This window comes from Bombus fervidus, chromosome 19 (assembly GCF_041682495.2).
Source record: "Bombus fervidus isolate BK054 chromosome 19, iyBomFerv1, whole genome shotgun sequence".
NCBI lineage: Eukaryota > Metazoa > Arthropoda > Insecta > Hymenoptera > Apidae > Bombus > Bombus fervidus.
In genome coordinates this window covers 1,808,202-1,835,912 of record NC_091535.2, presented here as the reverse complement: position 1 = coordinate 1,835,912, position 27,711 = coordinate 1,808,202, and the positions used below count along the sequence as shown (strand labels likewise).

Below are 27,711 nucleotides of genomic sequence, written 5' to 3'. Positions count from 1 at the left end.
AGAGGAATCGTTGCACGTACTCGCGTTGATTATTAAAATGCCGCGTTAGAATCGACGAAAGGATTTAATTCGACGAACGCGCAATACGCGGCAATAAATGGCGCGCGTTTCACGAATTATAGGATACGCTCGTATCGTTAATGCCGCGCCATTACTCATAACAACGTCTTGCGCCGGAGATTAGATCAAAAGCCGCGTGAGCACCAAGCAAAGGCAACGTCTAGAAAATCATTAATATTGATCAGGCAGATGATTGATAACTTCATTAACACGTTACACGCGCCGATTCAATTAACTCCTCGTAACCGTTCGCTCGGTGAATGTGCGCGCGCCAAGTAATTTACGATTCAAGAGAGCTCCTCGCGTTTTTTTCACGCTCCAGTCAATTAGCGATAACCTTTCCCGTGGACGCGGCCGATTTCTAACGGACAAACTTCTCTCTCTCTCTCTGCCCCTTTTCCATGTCCGTCAACCGTGTACAAGACGGTGATTTACGCCGGCGCTAATTAATCGCGCGAGCATTCTCCCGCGAATTATTATTTTTCCGCATGGACGTTCGCAACAAGCGGGACCGCGAGCCGTCGCGCGGCTCGAAACATCGGGGGATCGTTTGCATTTTTACCCAGGAAACATCGTAAATCCGATGCCTCGACTTAACAACGTCGGAACGGCGAGAGCCGACTACACTATCGCGGAATATTTTTCTTCTGCTTCTTTTCCCCTCTACCCTGTCCCACTCGCGCGCCCTATCATGCCTCGTCTCCTTTCTTTTTCTCCCTGTGTTCCTCGCTTCTCGTCGCTCTCTCTCTCTCTCTCTTTCTCGTCACGAAAAAATTCTAGCATCTATTCTCCGCTCACGTAGAACGTGACGAGAGGAGAGGAGAGGAGGCCCCTGCAAACCGCCGCGCCTCGTCGCGTCCACCGTCGCCGCCGCCGCCGCCGCCGCCCGGAGGCTTCCAGCGTTTCGCCGCTTCGGCCCGAGACAAGAAGAGATCCGTACCCGTAATTGTAAACATTGGATTAATGCAAATGCGCGCTTAAAAGCTTAATTGCTTTGATAAAGTATGGCGGTGCATTAAATTCAAATGCATGTAAATTAATTCAAATTTATGAGAAATAGGTGGACGCGGAGCACTTACAGGAAAAGAGGGAAAATAAAAATTAGTCCCCGCGGGGCCGGCCCCCGCGACGAGACTCTTTTTTCATTCTATCCCTCACCTCCTACCCTCTCCCACCTCCATCCCTCACGCCCTCCCGCTCTCTCTCTCTCTCTCTCTTTCTCTTCTACCGTGCCACTCCTCCCCCAGGAGCCCCACCATTCCCTCTTTTTCACGAACGCGCCATGTTGCCAGCCAGATTGGCCTTTATGTGCAGGTTTCGCCAATAAATTCCGCCTTCGGTTCTCTTCCGATACACGTCGAATTTTAACGCAGCGGATCGTTGCCACGCTGATTAACGATGTCAAAATCAACCGCGTGCCAGCGCTTCGGGAAAACGCGGTCTTTCAACTACCGCGAAGCCTCGTGGTCGTTAGCAACGGCACATGGTCGGAAGAAAACGATCACGGGGTACAGTAAGAAAAGAAGAAAAGAAAAAAGGCAGAAAGACGCAAGTTCCAGCGAACGAGAGAGGCAACGACCGGTTCGCGCCTAAATTCGAACGAAGTGAGCCGTATCGGTGCCTCCATCGAACGCGCCGAGCCTTCGGCATCTTAGCTGCCATTATGAATCTTAAAAGAAAGAGGAATACGTAATAATTTACCATTTTTTAACATATCCGATCCACTCGTTCGAAGTTCATCGACGATCGAAACATAGGAGCGAAAGCTAGTAGACGAGAATCGTTAGATCGAAAGCTCGATTTCAACGCGTGGATATTGGCGGCGGAATGAATGTCGTCCTTCTGCAACTACGCGGCTCGATGCTGGCTGTATTTCAAACGCGTAAACGCAGCCAGCGTGCCTAAACAAGCTTCTACTTATTGCAACGTGATAGAAGCTGGACGCACGAGCTTCGTTATTCGTCGTCGACAGCGAAGTGTACGCGCGAGTTACGCGCACGCACCACGTAACCACTGGACGAGCGGAAAAACGAGGACGAGAAGTGCATTTTAACGCGATCAAACTTATCGACCGGTGTGTGCGGTACGCAGGGAGCAGGGAGAATGGAATATCGTCCTGGTGGAAGAGAAAGCCCCGGAAAAGCCAGTGACAATAGGAAAATCTTTGGCGCGCAGCGCCACTTCAGCCCGCTGATAGATGCGCCCGTTCCATAACGGCGATAATGGTTGCTGGCCCATCAATTTCGGCCGGGCTTGATTAGATAGGCGCGTTTTATTACGGCAAAAACTCAACTCTCGCCCCGTCGAAAACCAACCGCCGCGACACCCTCCCGTGGCCCATACATCTACACGCGGAAAATACACGCGCACACACAAACACGATACTCCCACCAAGCAACGCCGGTGACGCCACAGCGACTTTATCGTAAATAAAATGGAATCGCGAAATACGAGAGCGAGGTGATATTTGCCGGTGCACGAGCAAAAGCAAATACTCTCTCTCACCGCGGGGGTCGTATAAACCAACCGGAAGTATTGTTCTGTCCATGAAGCCGGCCCGATCGACGGTCAAGTGTCGGGCCGTTGGTCTGCGTTGCGTTCGGGCAGAGCGAAAACTCGTTTCGAAATATCGTCGAGTCTGTGGTCCTAGGAAAGCGACCTCGGAAGAAAGACACCGCAAATCAATTGTCGATAAAACCAGAATAAACAGATATAAATCGGCGGATATCGGAGATGGGCATGAATGGCGTCGAATGAAAATCTATATTTTTCGGCGGTGCCGCCTGGCTGACAACTATTCCTGCAAATATAATACGCGATAAATAAATTGCAGCGCGTCCGCGAGAAAATGGAACGGGAACGAAGTGTACGGATGACACGGTGGAAAAACACGCGACATTTGCATTTTTCGTCGTACGAGTTCGGGTCGCGCGATTGACAGAACGTCGTTACACGGCTCACTACGTTTTTCTTCCTCGACATTCGTCGTAGTACGTCATAGTCGGCTCCATAAATTACTTCCCTTTTTTTTTTTACTTTTTAGTATGGACAAGTATACGTGGATATTTCGCCTATTTACGATTCTACGGATACACGTGAGCGAACATTTTTCGAAATAATTTATAGAGAAATTGCAGGAAATTAGTGGAAATCAAATTTTCATATCGGTTGAATTTTTATATACCTTTTCGAAGGAGGAATTAAATATGCATTCTAAAATTTTTAACAACATCCTATCGACTCACGAATATCGTAAATATTTTCCCATATTTACATTTACTGGCATGTAAGAAAATATAAAATTTCCACTTAAAAACGGCACCAAGGAACGAAATACTAGACACGAAGGTAGCTTTAAGGTTTATCGTCGCATCGGCGGATTGTCGATCGTAGCATAAACGAGATACGTCCGCGTTTCATCGAGCTGACGCCGATTATCGATGCGCGCTTGGTTAATAACCGTGTTCGATTTTATTAACGTACAACTAAGATCGGCTTAATTTGCGCTGCCGTTCCAGCGTCAATAACATCGCCGGTATCTTAATGCATTAAGATTACGCGTGAAAGGCGGTGCTCGTACCGTAGCATCCAGGATAAGCCGCGAGAGTAAACGCAGAGATGCACGCGCCAATCGCCATCGCGCTCGCGCGTAATTTGTAAAACCGAACAAATTACGCCGGTACGGTTTTATCTGCTCAAAAGATGAATCGATTCGGAAGCCGACACGCGAACGTTGAAGATTTATCTTGGTTGGAAGCGCCACAAGGAGATCCCGATGATAAAACTACCCCTTTCGATCTCGAATATCGTGTTTATTATTCGTTCCTATTTACATTATACTTTACTTATCGTTCTAATTATTATATCACCGTATTTTTCGAACGATTCGACCAAGTAACTTTTGCAACGGCGATACATCGACGTGATTCTGTACGAACGAGTTAAGAGAAGTTTACGTTCGTTAAAGTTCGCCATCGCTGAAGTTCGCCGGCGTACGATCGTAAAGCAAGAAAAATGTCGGAAGGAAAAAAGGACGAAGGGAAAGCGACCGAGTAACTTTGGCGGACGTTCGATCTAAAAAGTAGTTGCACGTATCGCGCGTTTACGACTTATCTACAATTTTGCTTTGCGGCGGCAACAGTTTCGACGATAATCGGAGGGAGAGCGATATAGTAGGATCGCTCAAGGACGATCGGTACATTTATAGATTGATAATAGTAACATGCACGTGCTACTAGCGCATAAAGGTCGACGCGCAGGTAGTCATTAGGCCGCCCCACGCCCAATACATTAAGTCGTTATGAAGATATCTTTAGCCTTTTCTCACCGACAGTAGGGTCTCTAAACACGTTCGGGCTCACTGGAATAATAGCCGGTATAGCTACGTTATCTTCGGAGCAAACAAGGTGTTTTTGTTTTCTTCCTTTCTTTTTCTTCCGTTCTCCTTTTTTTCATTTTTTTTTTTCTTTCTTTTTGGTTCCCTCCTCTCTCTCTTCTTCGCCCTTCTCGCTCGATCGATCGCTCGGTTCTCGTCGCGGCAGATCGTTATTATCGTTTAAACTTCATTACGTTCGATTGGATGCGGGCGAAGGGGGGTATATCACTTTCACGATGTTGTTGCAAAGTATACACCTTCGGCGAGGGAAAATTTGCGCGGAAGGGGGCAGGTCTCCGGGTAAACGGTTTCTATTCATAGAGCGTTGCTTTTTGCTCGTCTCTGTACACGTATCAACGTGTAGTACGCATAATCATGTACGGGTGTTTTTCAAAAAATCTCGGTAAACAGGATAATAATTTCGCGTACACGAACGCTAAGCGGCAGAGACGAAGGAAACTAATAAAGAAAAACTTGTTTAACGTTGATTCGCAACATTATTCTCCATTTTCCGAAGCCAGATCCACTTCTGCTGCTTGCTGCCGCCTCTTCCTCGTCCCTCCTTGTCTGCACCCTCCGTGGCGTCTCGGACGACCAGTTTTATATCAGCAACACTGTCGCAAAATCCCGGTAAGACGCGAGCGAACAGCCCCTTCTCATAGCAATTACTCCCATCCCATGGAGAAGAGCGCGACCCACACCATTCCGCCACGCTCTTCGCTACCCCGTGTTCTTCTCTCTCCTTCCTCTCCCTTCGCCGCTCCTCCTCCTACCCCTTTGCTTCGCACACCGGCTCTCCTCGAATACCCAAGTACTTACGCGTACTGCCTAACTAAAAGTCCTTCTCGCAAATTGCCAGTTATTACCGACGTTACGTTTATCGATGCAGCGGTTGCGTTTACGTCGGACCCGCCATTTCTTCCCCCTTCAGCCTCCTGCGCCGCTATGTTCGCCGCTTCTCCTCCTTTCCACCCGAGACACGCTCTCTTTCTCACTTGCCCGTCCCTCGCAGATTACCCCTGGCAGAACCCCTCTCCACCTTCCAGCTTTCGACATACCTTTCTGCCTGTTTTTACCAGAACCAGGCCCCCACCCCCAACCCCGAGTCTCGTCTTTGATTCGCCTGGCGCGAGTCCCCTCAGCCCGGCTCTCGCGAATCCATCAACGAACACGGGTAGCTATTAATTCCGGCGGATTCGGAATCGAGGCTCGTTTCGTTCAAATTACGAGATCGCGACTTCCTCCGGACTTGTCCGCACCCGCCTGATTGGATGCGTTTAACGCACACCAAATTAGGATTCGGAAGTCCCCGTAAGCAGAAAAACGTGATTACAGGGGGACCTTCGATAGGGTATAATTATCCATACGAAGTTGAAGTATGTTCCAGCAACTTCCAAGCAGTTGGAATTTATCGTAATAATAATAACGATAAAGGAAGAAACGTTTAAAATAAATATCCGCCGTGCAACTTCTCCGGACGAGAATATACCACTCGGAGGGAAAAAATAAATTCAATAACAGCAGGCTATTGAATTTTTCTCGTCGCGAAACGAGACGAATTTCTTCTGGAAAACGAGTCAAAGATATATGTCGCTGAGGAAACGGTGGGAACAAAACGCTGCGAGTTGGAGGAACGGTCGCGCACCGACTTTATCCTCAGCCGAGTATCGCGCGTGTGTGTGTGTCGCGAGAGGATGAAAACGCCATCCATAGCCGACGACTGCACGTGTCTTATTTTCTTTTCCATTGCCGATGCAAAAAATATGATCGAAGCTCGTCGATGCTGCTATGGGTATGTCTCGACTATGCCGAGGAGACGATCGAGAGAATAGACGTTTAGCTGGCGCGCGGTAGAACACGACGAAACGAAGAGGACGAGGGCGGTGGACGAGGATGCGACGCAGAGGGCGAACGGAGCAACTGGTGAGGAAGATAAAGAGGAAGAGGGATTAGTGAGCCACGGGCACGGAGGATGAGAACGCGAACGCGAACGTGAACGTGAACTTGAGGGTAGGGGAAGAGCAAGAAAGAGGGATGGAAGATTCTTCGAGGTAGAGGCAGAGGAACCAAAGGGAAAAGGTAGAGAAGGACAGAGGTGGCCAGAGGGAAGACAAAGGTAGAGAAGGAGGGGAAAGAGCGAGTAGAAGGGCCGGGGGAAGTGAAAGAGTGAAGCGTGTACGAAGAAGAAATGGGTGGAAGGCCAAGCGAGGGGATCAAGAGGGGGGATATCAAGAGCGGACCTCCCAAGTTGCGGTGAGATGGCGGATCATCATCGTCGCATCATCCGTGAGCCGAATATCTTCTCAGGGCTTCGTTATTAAGCATACGATATACTGCGTATGCGGCTCGTATTCGCGTCAAAAAATTACCGATCGGAGTATCGAAAATTCCTACTTGCGCACCGATCGACTTTTAGATGCAATTTGCCGGCAGACCGTTCGTTTTGCACGTTTTTCACCGGAGTGCCGGTCGGCCGAGACGGCAGATTGCTCGATTCCGAGACGAGAATCGCGTCGTTCGTATAATTAGTTGGTAAAAGGAAGCGGTTCAATGTGCCGTTCCTCGTCGATCGTGGCCAACGTTACTCTTTATCCTTCCGACGACCGGTACAGGAATGCCTTCGAAACGTTCCATTTTTCTTTCATATCTTTTCTTCTTTTGCTTCGCTTCTATTCATAGAAGGCGAAGATCAACGAGCTTTTTTGAGTTGCTCTTAATCTCCTTGGACGAACGATCGGTAGGCTGCTTTTTCCACGGAGAAAGATCGTTAGCAGTAAGACGTACGGCCTAACGATCATCGATGATCCCTCATCCGCGAAACGATTCTATCGGGCGCAAGCCGGGGGATGTAAAAGCTGTCGGGGAGGAAAATACGTAGGAAAAACTAGGCAAGGGAAATAATGGATAAAATCGTTCAGAACGTTCCGTTTAATAAAGCAATTCTGTAATTCCCAGGCAAAGCTTCAAGAATCGCGCGCGTACGACGGATGATATTGGACCAACAGATATTAATTTCGGGGATGTACGAGACATTTAAAGACCGTAGGGATCCTGATCCCCAGGCGTGTAAGGGGAAGATAAGGCACCGTGTACTCGGCCTGTAATCAATGGCTGGCAAACGAAGTTATAACATAGATGACAAACAAACGTAGCTGGAGTTTGGGTCGGTCGCTGTACCCTTCGAAAGGTACTTCGTGCTTGCCAAGTATTCGTTAAAAAAAAAGTATTTCCATTGCGACATTAAATCAGAATCTGTTGTAATTAGCTCTTTCGTTGGTATTGTGGAAAAAATGCATGATTTTTTTAACTGCTTTACACTTTCTTTCATTTTTATACCTTCGACGATAGTAACACGATACAATGACACTTTCACGATCAAAACAAGTGGAAAAGATCAACGATACGAACGACATTGACACGTATGTATATGAGATAGATGTTCGAGAAACGCGCAGAATGGTAAAACATTGATATCGAACTAAAAAGTGAATTAGAAATTGCAAAGTTAGCTTCTCATGGTATCTACTTTTTAAGATATAACTTAAATTAACGTCGAATATCTTTCTATCACTCTAGAAGTACGTTCTTAATCCGATCTAAAATTTAAAGATCAAAGAATGCGAAGATAAAGGATTTGACAAATAAGAAACTATAGTTCTACGTAGAAAGTTCGATCGTCGCAAATATTAATTACATAGCTGTATATTAGTTTTTAAAAATCAATTCAATCGAGATTTGATAATAATGAATAAGATCATTGTACTTCGAGTTATCCGTAATTTTGTAATTAAAATGCTTTAAAAAATACAGGTCGATAATTGTTTAAATAATACAGTGGGTTATAACAATTCAGTTTCTTGCTGGCAAAAGTCAGAATTTTTATGAACATGGAATTATCTTTTTTTTTATGTAGTAGATTATTTACAATTAATTCTCATACAGAATTTTAAGTAAATTATTTTCGCGTGGTACTGTAATTTGGATTATAAAAGTTTAGGTTCCTAAACATACGCAAACTTATCACAGTAAGAGACAAAAACCTTTTGAAATCCTTATGACACCGCCTGGAAGATGGCAAAAGGTGATCGACGAAAACGGACAATACCTAATCGAACAAAGTGATATTTTTTGAATTTCCCTTCTTAGTTAACTCGCTTAGTCTCCAACATAATATAAAGAGTTCTATCAAGCGTATCGTGCAAATATCGTAACAAAGGTTCACTTCAAGACAACGATAAAAAAAAGGGAACAATGAAAAGTGAAAGTGACAGGAGCCTCCGTTATTTCGAATAGAGAAACAATCAAAAATCTAGTTACATCTTCCATCGATTCATAAGCATCATCTCGCACGGAGATCTCTCGCTTCCCTAAACTCGACGTAGATTCATTGGCTCGTGTTGCACAAAAGGGCCATCGCGCGTCATCGATAGGTCCGATCCGCGGCAGAAACAAAAGGTAGCAGGAAAAACAGGGAGAAGAAAGATGTATGTGATATCTCGTAGGCTGCATATGTCGAACGGACGCATGTAGGGCGCGATGGTAGCTGTGCGACGATACTTTATACGCTTTTGGAGTAAATTGGCAAATTGTAAGCCAGTGGGGAAGTAATCAGGGGAATTGTTACGGATGTGGGAGGTTGTTACAGAGCCGCTGTACAAGAGTAACCTGATATTCGACCATTCGTTTCTCCGGCCGCGGTATTCGCCCTTTTTGTAACGGTAACATGGAGCTTCTAGGGGTGGAACCATTATGGACGTCCTGCCAGAGGTCCCCATGGAACCTGTTTTTCCAATGGAGTCGCCATCGACATCTGCCCTTCGTTTAGAAGAGGAAATCTCGCTTTCTCTGGAATGGACGTGCACATTTGGAAGACATAATCTCGTCGTTTTCCCAACGATCGTAATTCTCGGCGTGGTTCTTCCCGTACAATCAACTTTATTTGATTTTTGATTTACGAGATCGAGATGAAATAAACAGGCAACGATACGCGTGGCGCTGGTAACAAAAGTAGCTCGAATTGTTCAGCTAAATTTAGAACACGTTTTGAAATTTTTACGACGAGACAACTTTATGCAACTTTTATCAAGCGATTTATTTTGAAAATTCGTTGCTAGAATTTCTTCCAGCTTTTTGCTCCAGCCAATTCACGACCGCGCGGAATTTTCATTGCAAAAACACAACGCGCGAAGGAACGTTGGATTAAAATATGGAGATGGTCGGAGTGGCAGACGTTAAACTTCACGGACGTTTATTTTTCCGCGGAAAGTTTGAGCGAAACGGAAACACAAACGTAAGAATCCGATTCGTTATGTACGTCGTTCCGGTGTGTATAAAACCGGTACTATACCAATACATCGTTCGTGCACCTTATGAATAAGCAATAGGCAGTTTCATTGTGGTCTCATCTTTTATTCTTAAATGTTATTCCTGTCGTGACCGACCATTCTATTCCCAAGTGTTATCCCAAAGTCGAATCGCGTTTGCCCTTCCGGCACATCCAGATACACTTGCCAGTCAATATTAATGTCTTTATTAGCGATCGTGCATCTCTCTTTCAACGTCGTTGGACCTCGAGAACGTGGGAGGGTACGGCCATGTCGTTGAATCGATCAACGCGGCTAAACGTAAACAGTGGAAAAGGAAAAATCGAATGAAAAAGACTCGTCGGAATTGTTGGAATATTCGGCTTGGAAAGCGTACTTTTATACTTCCAGCAACTTCACCCTTTTCGACTATCCTTTGCTGGCCTGTGTGTACGTACCACGTAACTTCTACGAGGTAATATCTCTCTTTATCTGGAATAGTTCCGTAAGTTTTCAGACGCGCATAAAACGGAGCGTTTTCTATAAAAAGGAATCCACCGTGAAATACAGCAGCGCGAAGGGGTGATTCGTACCCTTTAGAAGCGGGATCAGCTTCTTCGAACGAGGGCTGTGAATGGAGTCTTTGTATAGTATGCACTGAACTAGAGGGGAACGATTTAACTTATACCTATAACACGGACTACTGTTTCTCTACGAGGATTTCTTTCTTCTTTTTCACTAAAGAGATATTAGAACAGAAGGTAGGAAAATGTAGTACTAGAAACGTAAATAATTGGGAAACAACCTTTAAGAAAGTAAATATAGTTTACTGGGTGGTTGGAACATAGAAATCGTCTCGAGCATCTTCGAAACTTGCAAACATCGAGATTCCAAGATAAAGATTTACTGTTTGTGCGTAAAATATTCTTTCCTCTTTTTACTAACGATATATATCGATAAAATAAAGCAAAATGTAATACTAGAAATGTGAATTAATGCAGAAGCAAAGAGACGGTCGTGAGAAGTACTCGCAAAGTTACACGATGCTCTACTAGACAGTGGAAACTCGGCAACCTCTTGGAGCTGTACTTCCGTCAAAACTGCGGAACTTGAACGCACGAGGCTCGCAGGAGAACGATAAGGAGACGCGTATAAATACGCGAACGTTTCACGTATGATCATATTGCGACCATTAACATGGCGAAAAGTTGCTCTCGGTGCCTGGAAAGCAAGGGAGCAGCAACCACGAAGCCTTTAAGCCGCGGTACGGCAAGTTTCCCCACTGATCCTCAGTGCGAGGTGAGTTTAAGCCCCGGGATTCCGGAGTTACTGCCATCATGGCACACCATGCACCACCGCCCATAGATATAAGTATAGCCTCTAGCGTAACACCGTCGACTGTACTCGAACCCGGTGTGCCGGTCTACCACCGTCCTCTATTTCGACCAGCTTTCCCTCTTTCTCTATCTCCTTTATTCTATCTCTCTTTCACCGTTGAAACCCACCCCCGTCTCTAACCCCCTCCATGTTAGTCGGCTTCATCCCTCCTCTCGCACGATCCCTGTGTGCAGTCTCTTTCTCCGTCTACCTCATTCCCCACGCCTTCGTTTCATTGTGCTCTCTCTCTTCTCTGCCGTTGAGTCGTGCAACCGCGATCTAGTGCATCCCTATCGCAACAACGATCGTTCTCCGGGATACGGTAGCTGATATTTATGGCGGTGCCGGCGCGATGTTGAAGTAGTTAAATTGCTGATAATAAATGCGAATCCGCGGTAACTGCTGGCGGAATGACATCCAATCTAAAAGCACGACGTGCGATCCTACACGGATGCTCGGTGTTTGAGCTTTCAATTCCACAGGCCGCGAAAATACAACCCCTGGCGGACGCAATCTTTCGCCACTGCGTTAAACTTCCTCTGACGAACGAGCGGCGAAACCGGGACGCTGGTCTGATTAAAGTCTGCAAACCCAACTTTCATGGATCGTCTCTCTTTGTGTGCAAACTTGTGCAACTTTCTCTGACGATCCGATCGCACCCTCCAAAGCTATGGGGCTCTAAAGCGGACGCGTATTTCGATGAACTTCTGACGAATGATTCATCTCGCCACCGATATCGATTCATGCAATTATACGGTGTTTGAAAATGAATCGGGAAAGTGTCTTTCTTTCGCAGACGCGCTTTTTACAACAGTGCGCCTTCGTACAGACGAGAAAGCAAGTCCGTGAAATGTCGCGGTGTTCGTCTCGATAGAACAACATGAATCGTACGTAATTCGACAAAGAGTCGCGCGTCTATTATTTTCTCGTGAAACGGAAGAAACCTTTCGAACAAGCTAATGAAAAGAAAGAAACATAACGATATTTAGCAAGTAACTCAACTTTCTACCATTTCTTCAATTGTGATCATAAAGATTCGAATTTGCATAGATATTCGCAACCTTTGAAACGAAAGACAATTCATGAAAATTCACTGTAAGCATAGTCCGAGGAATAATCTCGCTGGTGTCTTCTGTGGTCGATTAAATTTATTGAAAATTTGACGAGTCGAGATGGAAGAGAATAAATGAAAAATCGTAGGCGACTTGGCTGCAACTCGATAAGCGGTAGTCATCGAAAGCTACCAGTTACTTGATACCGACGGTCATTACGATATTATTACGCGATTCTTCGCGACGAAGAGAGCCAAAAGGTCACCGTCGAAGGGGGCTGCCATTATCGCGGTCAAACGGGGTCACTCCAATTACACGAAGCAACGTTAGGGTTTCACAGCGGGGCCTGATCGCGTTGCTGGACTTGGCGAGGTTTTCGACCTCCGACCGCTTCGATCGATAGAATCCACATCGTATTAGCACGGAAACAGCTCGGAAGACCTTTCAGAAGGCCATGCAGGACGACGCATACACTGGGTTATCATTTCCTTTTTTTTTTCCAATTCTTTCTTTCATAAAGATTACGTTTATCATGGAACGTTGGAATAAACGATGAAGTAACGCTACAAATAATCATTAACAGTGACTCATAATCAGAAAGCTGTGTACTGGATTTTACGTTATCGCGACAAATATTTCCTCGTGACGTTTATTTACGCTTTCCTTGTTTTCCATCGAGCAAGGGTTGCATAAATTGATTCGTCTACAGGTAAACGGGCGGATGTGGCGATTAAACGCGTGATCGTCTACGGATATTCATACGATCCCGTAACATAAAATGATAATCGAAGATACATGTACCACGATCACCGACTGAAATTTATCAGCGATGCTACACGGGACGGCGATCGATTAAGGAATCGAGGCGTTCGTTGCTCGGTATGGAAAGGCCAGAACGCATGCGCACCTATTAACGTTACCCTGAAACGGCGTCTACAAAATTTGCCCGGGCAAATGGCAAATAATCTGATTACATTTGCATAAAACCGTGCAGCAAATACAGTGTTGATACGTGAGCCTGGCTGGAATGCGAACGAAGAGAGAAGGAGACAGAGAAAGAGAAGGACCGAGAGCCGGCGCAGGAAAAAAGATAATTCAAACGCGAGGGGGTAGTTGGAGGGTGTCGAGCGGCGAACAGAGTAAACGGCGATACGGCAAAGGAAGGGGCACAGGATTTGAAGAAACAAAAAGTCAATGAAAAGAGAGAAGGCAGGATGGCGTCGCGACGCGTCCAGTTCTTCCTCGTTCTATCGTTCTTCTTACGTTGAAGATAGCAGAAGAGAGTGGAAGAGACGGAAAGAGGCTGGGGTCGGTCCAACGTGTACGCGGTGCAACGAATTTTCAGCGGCGTCGACGGTGGCGGCAGCATCTTAAGCTTCATGCAAGGCAAATCAACCCTCCGGAAAGCGAAGTGCTATTCCCGGATTGTGCTAGCAGACCCTTTTACTTATATTTAAATTTGAAGATGGAAAGGTCGCGCGAGAGAACGAAGCCGGGTATACATGGGAAAACGTCGGGACAAATGAACGAACACGATTCGCAGATACAGAGCATAGGAGAGCAGACTAGAGCAGAGCAAGATAGCGAAAGAGAGAACGAGGAATAGCGTTCGGAGGAGGCGCTAGCGCGCCAACCAGTACGAAAAGCTCGACTGCTGCAAATAACCAAAATGGCTGGCTAATCCAAATGGAATCAGGATACACTTAAACGAATTGCACAGGCTGAATAAATCATTGGAAACTGCGGGATTGATTTGCATATCCGGCGAGGCATTATGCCACCGTCAGCCCTGTTCCTGCGGTAACAGAGGGCGAACCGAATCGGAGGAGGGGGATCTAAAGTCAGACAAGAGCATTCTCGAGATTGGCTATATTTCAGGAAGCGCAACCGAAATACCGGGGCGCGTTTGACTGAACGATCGCGCCCGTTCGATGAAACCTACTAGAAACCGATATATAATGCCTCTCTCGAATGGCTTGCTGGCCGAGGAAACATTCGAGTTGATCGTGGCGGACGTGTGCTTGCGCTCGTGCGAGCAAGATCAGGCTAGGATAGAAATTTATGTGGTTGATCGCGACGCTATTGGCCTAATTATGTTAATCGCCGTCGAATTTCCGGCAGGTGAATTTATTCCGTCGAGTATGCTCCCGTGTGCACGCGAGAAACATTACCCGAAGCGGTAATTAGAGCGAAATCAAATTGCGTCGGGGAAAGGTTAAGAGAGAGATGGGAATCCTCTTGGGCGATGGCGTGATATGTGGACCAATAAACTGACGTCGAGTCTAATGGTCCGAGCGTCCGGAAGATCGATGCCGCTATTGGATTACCGACGTCCGCGAGTACGTGCCTGACGTTCCCGAAAGTAACGGCATCTTCAAATTATGAAACGTTCATTTTCGCATCGGCAAAACGTTGCGGGCTCTCGAATTTTAAAACCAATTTATACCCTAACGATAAATACAAGCGTAACGAAAACTTAATTACTACGTTTCAACAAATGTACCTACGCTTCCCTTGCGTTCAACGTATCGTATACCGAGCCTACTTGAAGGGATGATCATGGAAAGAACCGGAGGACACGCGCCGTGGAAACGAAGGACGTCGAGAGACGGAAACGTACTTGCATTCGCGCCCTATCTCCCATAAATAAGATTCCTTTGTACCACGTTTTTTTGTCCCTTCGTTTCACGAATTCCTGTGTGCCGGCGCGCAGCGTATCGAAAATACGGGAGAAAGTTGCGAAACAATGCAAGGAACGTCGTACTGTAAGGAGAAAGAACGAGGCGAGGATGAAGGAAAAAAGCTATGCGGAACAAAGGAGAAAGCTAGTCATAGAGTTCGCCGGCCGAGAAAATGTGGTGTCAAGAGCCCTGCTGAACACCGACGACTAAGTCAGGTATTTACCGTACTCTCTGGAATGCCTTTGAACGAATGAAGCTGTTATCGAACGTCCCACTGCACCCAGCCGACGACTAACATGCTGTCTACCGGTCTAGAATCTAATTAATCCTGCGTTGCTAGCGTGGAATCAAAATGAGGCACATTATTCGTTTGGAATGGCGTGTCTGATTGATCGAGGCAATCGTCAAGCTCGAGCTTCGTGTATCATTATACGTCATTGAACGAGACAGAAAAACGTTTCATCGTTCATTGATATCTTTCTTACGGTCGTTCTGCGACCTACAATTTCCAACACTAAAGTACTACATTAAACATTGCGATCGCCGAGTCGAGGATTAATAATTTCTACGATTGACATCGTAATAATACGTATCTCGATACACCTTTTAACGACAGGGTATTTATTATTTTCTGATTTCGAATTGCTTCAAAAGAACGATAAACGAATAAACGAGAATAGGAAAGATAAATTGGCAAAGGTCGAGAAGAAGTCGAACATTGGGTATGGTCAAGGTAGGGACACGTTATACAGATCATAGAGGGCCGAGGATCGTTCACAAGCGAGTAGAAAGCAGCCCTCTGCCTCGGCATTTCATTATATCGCGAGAGTCGCGTCCTGCCACTATTATTCACGCGACTCTGGTTGCGTGGGCTCACGACCCGCAAGAGCTACCACTGTCAGCCCTGCTGAATTATAAGGGCATTACGACGCGCAACTGTTTGTGGCCGTTAATCGCGAACCTTCTGCAAAAGCTGGAGACATCCGACGACCGACACGTGACTCATATACGCGGCAACGACTTATCGAAAGTTGCAGAACACGCGAGTCACCAGACAAACTGCGATCGTTTCTCGAACGAGAGGGAACGCGTTTCAAGGAAAGCGGTGAAAATTTTTCTCGTCTAGACGAAATGTTTTTGCACCGGCACGTCGACTATAAGCATCAAGGATATGCGATTATAATAATGGCGGGAGCACGCGGGTATATAGTCGGGCTGGAAATAAAAGCAAAAGAATTTCCAGCCGTAGTAAGTAAAGCTGCTGTAGACTGCGATGCCTATCGGTGCACGGGAAACAATCATTGATAATGCGCAGTCAACATTCACGGGCAATTATTTACCCGTTCAACGCGTATTTTGTAATCTACGTAAAGCGGAGTAATTACACGTCTTCCTGTAATTACATGCAAATTATAATAATGTATCGTTGTTGCGATGAAAGTTTCTCTTTTCTGTTCCCCTTCTTTTCCAAGAGCTGCGAGCGGCGACGAAGCAGTTTCGAGAGCAACAACTCGGCGATCAACGCGCCACTTAACATATCGCGCGACGTCCAGCATTATACGCTATATAGACTGTCGACCGCTCCGAGCCTACGATTTCTACAGACCGCTTATTTATAGAATTACGGGCCCAGCAGCCAGCGACCGGTCGACCAACCGAGCGATCGCAATCCCACAAACGCAACGGTTGTTCCTTATCACGCGAACAACCAGCTTAGTCCTCGTGCGCGCCCTCCGTATTTGTATTAGATGGACGCGCGTCGATCGCCTGGTACGTCGTATAAGTACAATACTTACAGAAGTACTTGCCAGTACTCGCGTAAATACATACGTCGTCTCGAACTTAGGTAGAAGATTCGGGATACGTTGGAAGAACCGAGGGAAATAAATAATTGTGACGAGAGAACAAGAGAGAGAAAGGGCACGATACAACGACAGAAGCACGGAGAGAGCGGTAACGGCAGAAGCCGTTCCGCCGATCCAGCCGAGGATACCTCCGAAGCGCAGTCGGATGGACGTTCTTTCTGAACGAAACCCAATTAAGAAATGTTTTGTCCGGCTAGCGGGTAGGCAGTGGGTAGTTGAAGCGAAAAGAGGAAGGAAGAGGACGAAGATGGGGAGGATCGGAGGAGATGGCAAAGGATCGAAGAGAAGAATCGAATAAGAGCACGAAAAGCGTAGGCGAGGAAGGCCAGGGGAATGATCGAATATCGCAGCATGAGTCCAAGGGGGATCGAATCCTCGATCGAGGATCGGAGGTAGGATATACTCGAAGAGAAAGAATAAGCCAAAGGGTCCACGCACGGGTCTTTCGCATAGGCGGTAGAACGGCAGCTGTTTGAGTCGAGCAAATTAGTAGCCGGCACGTGATTGGTCTGTTACCGCCCCGTCTATATTGCAATAACCACCGGAGCCACGCCGCAATACTTCCGAGCGTGAAGTGAGAGCCCCGGTCAAACGCTTCTCTTCTTCGTGGTACCGCTTGTGCGTGCGCGCGTCCACCTTCTTTCATCTTTTCTTTCTTCTCTTTAGCCCCGACTCTTTTCTCTATCCCTTTCGGTCTTCGTCCCTTGCCCTCACACCCGGTCTACCTAACCCAACCCCTTCGATCTTCGTGTTCCCTGAACTCCTCTTTCGAAACCCTTCCGCGCCAGCTCGCAATTTACTCGCGATATCTTTATGCCGGAATTTACGAGCAGATAATCATCGGAGGGATGTTCCGGCATTTTTCGGCCAAATTATTATTATTTATATTGCGATACCCCGCGGACAGAGATCCAACGTCTTCGGCCGGCATTAATTAACTCGGGATCCGCGGTGATGCGCCCGAAGAAAATGTCTTTATTACGTGCCGATCTTCGCACGAATCGTTCCACCGCCCTCGTCCGTATTCGACTGTCGTTTCACGCTCCTGCACGTTTCTCAGCTTCTTTCCCTATAGGCGTTTCGGTAAAACCCAACATATCGCGTGAACCTTTATGTTCGGATACGAATGATCGGACACAATGATCGCACATTAGACGCGACCGAAGAGATGTTTTCTATACATTTGACAATAATTAAGAACAAGAAGTAATAGGTATTTCGACTGTTAAGTTGGAAAGAAACGACAAATTACAAGGAAGCGAAAGGGCTAGCGGACATTAGGCGGACGCAATTAAATCACAGCGATGGTTTACACTCGCCCACTGTCGTCTGCCGCCTCTCTTCATTTCGCTCCGACAACGCGACTCCCTTCTCTCTTTCGTTCGCATTGCACACGGTTCTTTCTCTCCTTCGAACAGCTTTCGTGTACGTGTACCTGCCTCCCTCGCCTTCCCACCACTTGCCCGTTATCCCTTCGCCTTCGTGGTGCGCGCGATGCTTCCCGGAATCGAGGGAAAATAAAAGTCGGAGGAGAATACAGCTGAAGGAAGAAGGAAGGACCGAGAGGGAATAGCTAGCCGTGGACAGAGAAGCAAGAGAGGGTTGTAAAGGGGATGGGAATGGAGGAGAGGGGCGTCACGGAACTCATGCAACGTGAGTGGGCCTAAGGCACGACCGCTGTTGCTGGTGCTGTTGCTGCTGCCGGTGTGCTGTTGATGCTGATGCTGCCGCTGGTGCAGCGAGAGAGGAGTTCTCGAGAGCGATATCTACCTATCTTGATGCGATACAAGCAGCCACCTTCTATGCGATATAATCCCATTGCCGATGGGATCCGACGTGTTGCGCTGCTCGACGAAACCGTGCTAAGATAGAGGGGGTCGTAAATCCTCACTAGCTACCGTCCTGCTGACTCCAACGAGCTAAGTTCCCTTGCGCCTTATAAAGCCTACCCCTCTGACTAAGCGATCCGAACGCTACCGCGAGACCTTTCTTCCTCGTCGAGCTACATGACTGACGACAATATTCCAACCTTTGTTTCGTCCACTTATTCGCCAGTCATTAAAATCGTAATCGTTGTTTCAACGGCAAAGTTGACGATACTATCCGGATGATAAAACTGATCGGACCTGTCGTTTACCATAGGACTATTCTAACGCGATGACTATATAGATTTGGAAAAGCGTAGACGGTGTTGCTACTTACTCATACCGTGACAACGTTCGCTTCTTCGTTCTTTGCTAGGATCTAGCGGAGCGCTTACCTGCAACAAAATAAAAAGGTATCGGATTAGAGTGACAAGTAGTAGTATTCGGATGGATTATTTCGCAATAAATGCTAACGATATTGCCGATCGACATTTCTCGCGATTTCGTTGCACCTCTATGGTGTATTTATACACGTATATGTACGTATTGCCGAGAGTGGAGCTTCGTAATCAGCCGTAACAGCAGGAGGGTAACGATTAGTGAAACGCTGTGCACAGTTGGACGCCGACTTGTCCAAGTGATTACGCGGCATCGTCGTACGCGTTCTCTGTGTCTTCATTCTCGTCGTGCCGTTTCAAAGATCGTTAAAGTTAATGCGACGTATACCGAAGTAGGGCAGATTGCTCGGGCCGATCGCACGTACGTTCATTACGCGTTCCACGTCGCATAGCTTTATCGCGGCATGCCGTAGGCGGCTCGGCTCACTCGTCGTCATCGTTAACGAAGAAAATGCGAGCCGAAAGTTGAAACGAAGCAATCCGATTAAATCAACCGGACCTCGAAGCTGGTTGCCTCTTCCTCTCGCCGCCGCGACCGAGAGGCCCGAGCGGTTTTCGAAGCGAAACCGCGATCGCCATTTGCGGCACGCGGCCTCTTCGTCAAGCTCTACCCTTGGCATTTCGAGGGAATTTCGGCGAACAAAGTTGTTGAATATCGGTGGAAAAGAAAATCGCCGCGGGACGAAGAAAAAAGTCGTACGTGATCTTCTCGAAGGGGGAGGAACGACACATAGAAGCTGCTAGAAAGACTGATAGTCCTCTGCGTTTCATTACCACCTCGGAAAACCGGTAACCCAACCGTTTTCTATTCCCCTCACGATCATCGTCGAGTATGATCGTCGGAATTGAACTTCTTCTTCGGGAGAAAAACGCAACTGGAGCACGCGAAACGAACGCTTCTTGCGTAATTATGAGCGAGGACGGTAGGGCAAGGCAGGACAACGAGCCAGAGTTTCTTTCGGTAGAGGCGTATAGCCATGTTTAACGAGGAATACGGAGAAAGACGAGCTGTCGAAACGGGCCGGCGTAATTTCAAAAGAGGCCGTTCCGGTTTGATCGACGTTCGGCCCGCGGATTGGAAGATTTCGGGGTAGCGTGCGTGGGGTGGCGGTTGCTGATGGTGGTGGACGCACGCAAAACTGCGATGCATGCCGTGGTAGCGGCGCAGCAGCAGCCAGGAAGAAGAAAAGAAAGAGAAAGAAAGAAAAAAGAAGAGAGAGGAGAATGGGGAGAAGGTGGACGGAGAGCCTTTAGGAAACACGGTATTCAGGAACCCGGGTGGAAAAAGTGGTAGGTTGGGCCTGACGAGTCGCCATCTCTGCCGGCGTCACATCACGTAGCGGGCCCCGAATGGCGGGCTCGAGATATAACGAACCGTCGGCTTGCCGGCGAGAAAAAGTTGGACGATGGCCAGTTACGTACCGCGTCACCACTATCCACAACGCTATACCTGCTTCTCGGTGGAAGAAGGATGAGGAGAAAAGCTCGAGGGAAGCAGCAGAGGAACGAGGGACACGTAGTGAGCAAAGACCGAGAGAAAGAGAGAGGACGAGGGCGAGAGAAAGAAAGAGAGAGAGAGAGAGAAGAGGGAAAGAGTAAAGAACAGAAAGGAACGGTCCAGATCCTCGTTCTTTCAACCAGCCACTTTCGTTCCTGGCCGCATTCAGCGAACGGGAGGCCCCAGGCTGGGGCTAATGGGACGCAATTAAACGATTGGTATCAAAGAGCACCGCCAGTCGCGCTCGCGGGAATGTCGCGAACTAGATGGCAATGCCGGGGCTGTGCAACAGCGGCAGAAGCACACGGAGGCCCACGGTTGATTCGCTGCCGTGGAGAGGACGAGTCTAGAAAAATCTCGGCCGCGTCCAATTCCATCTCATTAGTGGAGGGAAACGGCAGCTGATGCTTGTCTCTCTTGCGGTCTTAGCGCAAGAAGAAGAAGCGTTCGGAAGCCATGTATGGAACCGGTCTCCCTCTGTCTCCCTATCTATACACCCGTATGTACTCGAACGGTGAATATACCGGGTGTCGACCACGTACCTCGTATTTCTTCTCACGATACGGACAGCCGGGCAGACGATCTAGCATTCTTCTCCGTACGATAACCACACGCTCCTGCACACCGGAGGACACAGCCGGCCAGCGAAATAAGGACCGAGAGAAGTTGGCCTAACTGCGAACTTCTGCATAGAGATTCGAGGATAACACGACCCTTCTGCTCTCAGGCTGATGCAACCACGAGCGGGAATCGACTCTACCGTGCCTAGTCCGACACTATACACGTTCTCCAGTCTGATCGACGATCCAGCGTCGCGCGACGATTCCATTCCGTTCGTTCGTTTAACAAGTTAGAGTACGTTTCCCGTTTATGGGGCGAAATAAACGACGGCGAGCCTCGGTCGAACTCTAAAAACTTGAAACGCCTAAAACGTTAAAGGTTTTCGAAGGAACGACATCTGGACTTTTAAGTGCACCCTAGATATATCGTAACGTCCTTGAAATCGTACCAACCAGATGACGGATCGCGCGAAATATGTTACAGAAAATTAGCAGCATTTGGACAGGACACCCCGTACATGTGGACCGCGCTTATATTCCGTATGTGCATATATTCTACACGTATATACCGCGCACAGGCCATACCTGCATGTAGCATGCACATGCATGCGCCGCAAAACAAAGCGAGCTCGTTAGGAGGTGCATTGCAACGACTGCACTCTTTGCTCTCCGGTACATCCTGCTGGCGGTCTGAGTCCGCCGACTTCGGCCTCCGGCCGACTCGCTTCTCTTTGCCCGTTTCTCGCCATTACGAACAAACTCATACTCGAACACGCTTTGGCTTTGTTCGTGGTTCGGTACCAGTCGCCAAGGAAAGGGTAATTGCCTCCAGTCTCTCCCGGCAATGTTCGAGAGATCCCTTTGGCAAACCGTGGAATTGCGTATCGTACCGTGAGATCGATCGTGTAAACTGCGCGCCAGTCGGCGAACGAGTCCCTGATTTATGGCCGTATCGAGCAGCCCAGTCCACCTAGGATTTCAGAGATAAGACGGCTACTACTTTCGCGTACGCGCCACGCTAAAACCGATTGCCAACGCGTCGCTTGGAAAAGACCATCGACTAGAAAATGCTACCAGAGCTAAGATTCGATAACGAAGGAAATATGTTTCTGGAGAAGTTTACCATTTTACTGATCGCTTCCGGAGACGCGATACTCGTGCATAACCGATGGAACGCGTCGCAAAAGGATAACGGGCAGGAGAGACCGGTAGCCTTAAGGTCGAGATAAAAGCCGAACAGTGAAATATCATCTTATTAATGCCAACCGCTTCATTAACGTCAAGCGTTAACACGTGCACAGTCGGTCAGAAGGCAATCCGTATCCGAAGCGAAATTATTACGCGGTGCGCTCTGTTGGCTGCGGTACAGGGTGGAACGTGGCCGAACGCTTTGCTTGTCGATAAAGAGCGGATCCTTCATAAGCGCGGCAAACCGCATAACTCTAGCGCGCGGCAGACAAGCAGAATAAGAGGAAATATGGGAGGTGATCGGCCTCTCTTCGAGGTGGAGTCATGCGAGCACGGCCGTGTAGCCCTGACTGCAAAGAGGAAGACGGAGAAAAAAAGATCACGCGGGTGAAAGAGAGAAGGCGGTTGGTCCCAAGAGAAAGAGGCTGCACTAGCGAGAGAAAGAGCGAACGAGAGAGTGTAAGAGAGCGAAAAAGAGCGGGAGAGAGGCTCTGAGCGAGCGCCAACTGGGCCGACATAGCTCTCGACTCTCCAGGACGAGTTTATGCGATTTTTACACTCGATCTGATTTTTTGGCGGCGCGCCTCGCTCTCGCGAGACAGATATATGTCCCACAACCATACAAGAGCCGCGCGTATAAAGACATCGAAGCGAAAGCCAACGAGAATTCCTCATCCCATCCTCTCGGCTCACCCTGCTGTTCCCTCTTCGGCCTCGCTCCTCTCCTTCGCGAGCCTCGGTACCCCATCATCCTCTTTGCCACCATACTTGGTATACCCCTCTTCCTTCTCGACCGTCTCCCTTCTCCTAACTACCACCACCTTCCCTTCCTTCTTCTCTTCCCTTCTCTCATCCCCTTCCCTTCACAAAGCCCAGCAACGGGAACAAGAATACGAAGAGTCGAAGGGCCTCGCCCATAACCGGTTCAGTCTCTCTCGTCATCGCGCTCTCCTCTACTCCGCCTCGACAAACCGGCAACCGACTAACTTACCTACCTGATCCACATAGATATGCCCACGATCGGATACCCAATAAACTGCTGCTTAATCGCGCCACCGTGTTCTGTGACATACATTTTCGCCAGCTATTTCGCGAAACGCCGATGACGACCTATTCGCCACGGTTCCAACCTCCAACTAGTCTGTTCTTAACGCGACCTCACGGTCACTTCTGGCCGAGTGAATTGTCACGTACGCTAGCGTTAATTCGACCACGTTAAATTACATCTCGCTTCAGTATTGGTTAATGCTAGGTTTAGTACAACCCTTCTAGTCGTTTGGTCGATACACTGTAATAACGAACGCAATGCTCGCTGTTACCTCGGTCTACCTTTGAGAAACTAGAAAGGGAGAGAGAAAACGAGCGATCGTTAGCGAATAGCGAGCCAGTAATTTCCGCGTATCCCGAGCAGCGGCGAGAAAAAAGTTGCGCTTGACTGGCGACATCGCTCATCGGCCGAAAGAATGGTCCAATTTGCGGGACTCGTTTTGCGTCGCCCTGGCCGCCACTGTGCGCCATGTGCGCGCTTCCAACGACGATCACGACGAGAATAGGACGAAAAAAAAAGGGGCCTGCTTTCGATTAGAAGGTTCGCTGGGACCGTTTTCTTGATGGCAGACACGCGAGCACGCGAGCAACCGATGTACATTCGTGGACGAGAATAAGGGGGTTGTCGATTCGCCGATCGTAACAGAGGGGGAAGGAAAAAAAATTTCTTAACGCGGGGAAGAGCGGAGAGGCTGCACAGACGATGTAGCGTGGCACGGCTATCCGATCGAGGAGTACTCACGCATACGGGCCTCACTGTGGCTCGTGTACATAAGCAACGACAGGTAAGAGTGCAAAAGCGAGAGCAAAGAGTTAAAAGAAGAAACGCTCGTGGAACAGCGTCCACTCATCACGCGGCGTGTAGCCGGCCTTTACATAAGCGACCATGCCGCCTGGCGGCGAGAGCGAACGAACGCTTTTACAACTCAATGCAGAGCCCTCCTGAAGGCCCCTTCAAGCTATCTTTCTCTCCATTCCTCTCCCCCGTTTTCTCCGCCGCGTTTCTCTTTCGCTTCTCTCCCTTTAACCACTCGCCCTTCTTCGGACCTCGCGTGTTTCTCTCCCTTGCGAGAGGACCAGTCGTAGCGGTATATGTACGCGCGCGTACCACTATCTCCTCTCCTCTCTTTCCTTCCTTCGCCAAACGGACGCACCGGTCGCGCATTTATATTCCCGCGAAAAAGAGCAGCTTATTCGCGTCTCGTGACATCCGACGCGTATTCGAGCGAAGAAGTACCCAGGGATTCGAAATAGCCGGCCGTCTTTCGACGTCCTCGAAACGGTGTCGAGGCCGACGCGTATCTCTCAACGATCGCATTTCTCCTCCACTAGCTAGTCGAAATTTCGTCACGTTTGCAATGAAAAATCTGAAGAGTAAGCAATCGCTGGAAAACCTGACTCGTACGCAAGCACGGCGTGCCGAACATCGATAACTTGTATATTCTCGTTCTCGAGTTTCTTCTGAGAAAGCAACCGAACGAAACAATGTAATCGACGATCGTTAACTTTCCACGCAACGAGTTCTCGTCGTGGTAACCGCGTCGCGTGAAGAATTGCATACACGAGATATATCTAGACGATCGCGCGCTTCGGCCGCAAACCGGGTTTTAATTAATACGAAATAATAATTAATAGCGAGACCGAGCTCACGGTCACCGAGTATCGTCTTCGCGCAAAAAACGATCGAAAAGCAGGGTAGAATGGGAGGGTCGAAGAGAAACGGCACGGTAGAAAGAGTTAATTATCGCGTCCGTATGATTTCACCGCGGACACGATAATTAACTCAATCCCCTTCTTTGTCCTTCCCTTTACCCTCATGCGGTTTTTTATTCGGTGCGACAGCAGGTATACAAGCCATGAGATATTCAATATCGCCAACGGTTAATGAAGGCTCTCGTCCGCCAAGTGTAACGCAATCATCGCGGCGCCGCGCCGTCCAGAACTCGAGAAAGACACGCTGCCTCGGTCTTTAAACGAAGCATAGAGTGATGATACGTTGCGTCAAAGCTGATGGTGTCTTTTATACGGATCGTTATCGCGCGTGTTACTAAACCATTGTTCTCGTTGCTCGTCTTTGCCTATTCGCCTCGCTTCGGTGCCCCTGATCATCGACTCCTCCGAACAGAACTGCGCATACGGAACAGAACCACCCCATATTATCTTTCACTTAAATTTTGTCTCGTTCAACAAGCAAGACATGCTCCTTTTACGCGGATAATTGTTTTTCTGCAATCACGGCATCTTCATCACGCGTCGATTCGACTAGAAGGGCACGCTTCCCATAGTAAACGGCCAGGTGCCCATCATCTCGCCTAGTTTGCCCTAAACGGATCCCTACGTGGCCTTCTAACGACGCGCGTATGATTTATACCCCCCATGGTCCGATAAATGCGATTCGTTTGGTTCAGAAACGCTCATTTTGCGAAAGATCTAAGACGTTGGGAAAGAAATCGATGATTTCTACGAGCGATGTTATCCTGTTATCTCGGGCGTTCTCTAAATTGATTTCCAGGCCTTGTGAACGCCACCCCAATGGAAAAGCCGAACGCCCTAGCTCTTATCTGGCAACGTCCCTCGCATTTCTCTTACCCATTACGCGTCTTCGTTTCATTGGACGATACGCGAGTTACCTCGAGAATTTTTAAACGAAATGTACAAAGGATAAAAGGAAAGAAAAGAGAGAAACTACAAATCTTGGTGTTAGAGTTAAACCTAATTAACAATACGCAGGCAACGCGTAACATTTTTGTAGCTTCACCGAGCGCATCAATCTTTGAATTACGCGTGAATTAATGCGCGCCGACGCGGTCGTGCTCTCGTCGAAGCTGTGGAAATGCGACACATTGGGCAAACACACGGTCGGGCGGATTTCCGCCGTTCACCGAGTTCCCGAACTCATCGTGAAGCGTACAATTTCGGACGCGCGGAATTGTAACGACAATCCTCAAATTGGTAACACACCGGGCGCTTGTTAAGTATTCAGCTATGCGCACACTGGTTTACACGAGCGTACATTTTCGAATTCGGCCGACGTGAATAAGACAGTGACAAGGGAAAATCTTTTAGGATGATCGATCGTTAGAAATGGCATGGTTCTAAGCAACACAAAATCGAGCATTTAGAACAAGCATCACGAACAAATTATTAAAATATAATTATGACGATAACGACATGGAAATTTGATTTGACGTTTGCTTGAAATTTGCCAAGGTTGTTAAGATGATGGAGAATTAAATTAAGATATTGTACAAGATATAATTCCTCTTGATAAATGATAGAAAAGACGTTAGAAAATACAAAGAGATTCATCGACTAAACGTACTACCTAGTCGCAAAATAATAGAATCAATCAAACAAGCGTATGATTCGTGCCAATAAATAAAAGTCATAAAAAAATCCAACAAACAACGTTCTGCCTAGTTATAAAATATTACCAGAGTTACTCAAGCTAACAGGTTATATTTCATTAGTTATTTTACAGCACAGCGATTATACCGCCAACTATCTATCGTCCCTACTACTTTATTTATACACGACGTAGCTAATTAAGCGCGTAAAACTAGCAAAAAATGTTACGTTAATCGCATCCCAGCAATCCGACGAAGTCGGTCAAGCGTAAAAGCATATGCGCGATTACTGTGTACGCACGATTACTACAGCTTTTACGTGGCAGTTAATTATTTATCAGTAGAACACGTCATCATGTCGATAAGTTTGAACGTTATCGCGCAGAATTTGCCATATCTTGCACTTTCCATTCATTTTTTTTTTTTCGTCCATCCCAGCGACGCACGCCTTCGCGTCGGTAGCCACGACACGGTCGTTAATTTATAATCGAGCTCGTTACCCTCGAATGAAAACGTTTCCTCGTTAATTATCGCCTTTAATTTTTACTCGACACCGGAGCGCGAATATAACCAGCGCTAGTTTCAACGGTGACGAATAGCTCTATTCCAGTGAAAAATAAAAACCTCGAAAACGAAACAGAGATGAATTAAAGATAATCTCACGATGAAGTAATACAGTAAGAAATAATACATTGCTATGTCTGATTATAACGCGTTAGAGATCTCGAGAATTGTATCGAATTTATAGATAGTCGAGGTATCCGACGGCAACAAATCAATGGCGTCTTTACGACGCCGCGAATCCGATTCGAAGTTAAACTAACGTTTTATGTGTCTTCTTTTATAATTCAAAAATAATAAAGTCAGTGTTATAAAAATCTGTCTAAGCTATCTTTCATAAAATTTTATAAGAGAGTGATTCGACTTGAATTTTATTCGTGTGCATTAAAATAATTAGGGGATCAATTAATACCATCATAACCGAAAATTGTTATGTCTTCTGTAAATACCTGCAATTACCTCAATGAACATTACGATACTGGATTTTTACACCTTTCATGTCCTGCGCGCATATTACTTTTAAAATGCCCGATA

General features: G+C 47.4%; 2 protein-coding genes across 6 annotated transcripts in view; both read right to left on the bottom strand.

Moving 5' to 3' along the window:
* Positions 1–27,711, bottom strand: part of Ubx (ultrabithorax) — a 468,862-nt gene that overhangs the window by 371,682 nt on the left and 69,469 nt on the right. Inside the window, exon 3 of one of the 5 annotated variants that reach the window (XM_072021341.1) lies at positions 18,916–18,973. The exons of the other annotated variants lie outside the window; for them this stretch is intronic. Within the exon in view, the coding sequence (XP_071877442.1) occupies positions 18,951–18,973 (23 nt within the window). The 3' untranslated portion in view covers positions 18,916–18,950. The remainder of the gene's footprint in view (positions 1–18,915; positions 18,974–27,711) is intronic. 5 annotated transcript variants of the gene reach the window in all.
* The window catches only part of Antp (homeotic protein antennapedia), a 327,690-nt gene that overhangs the window by 269,477 nt on the left and 30,502 nt on the right, over positions 1–27,711 (bottom strand). The window lies entirely within an intron of this gene.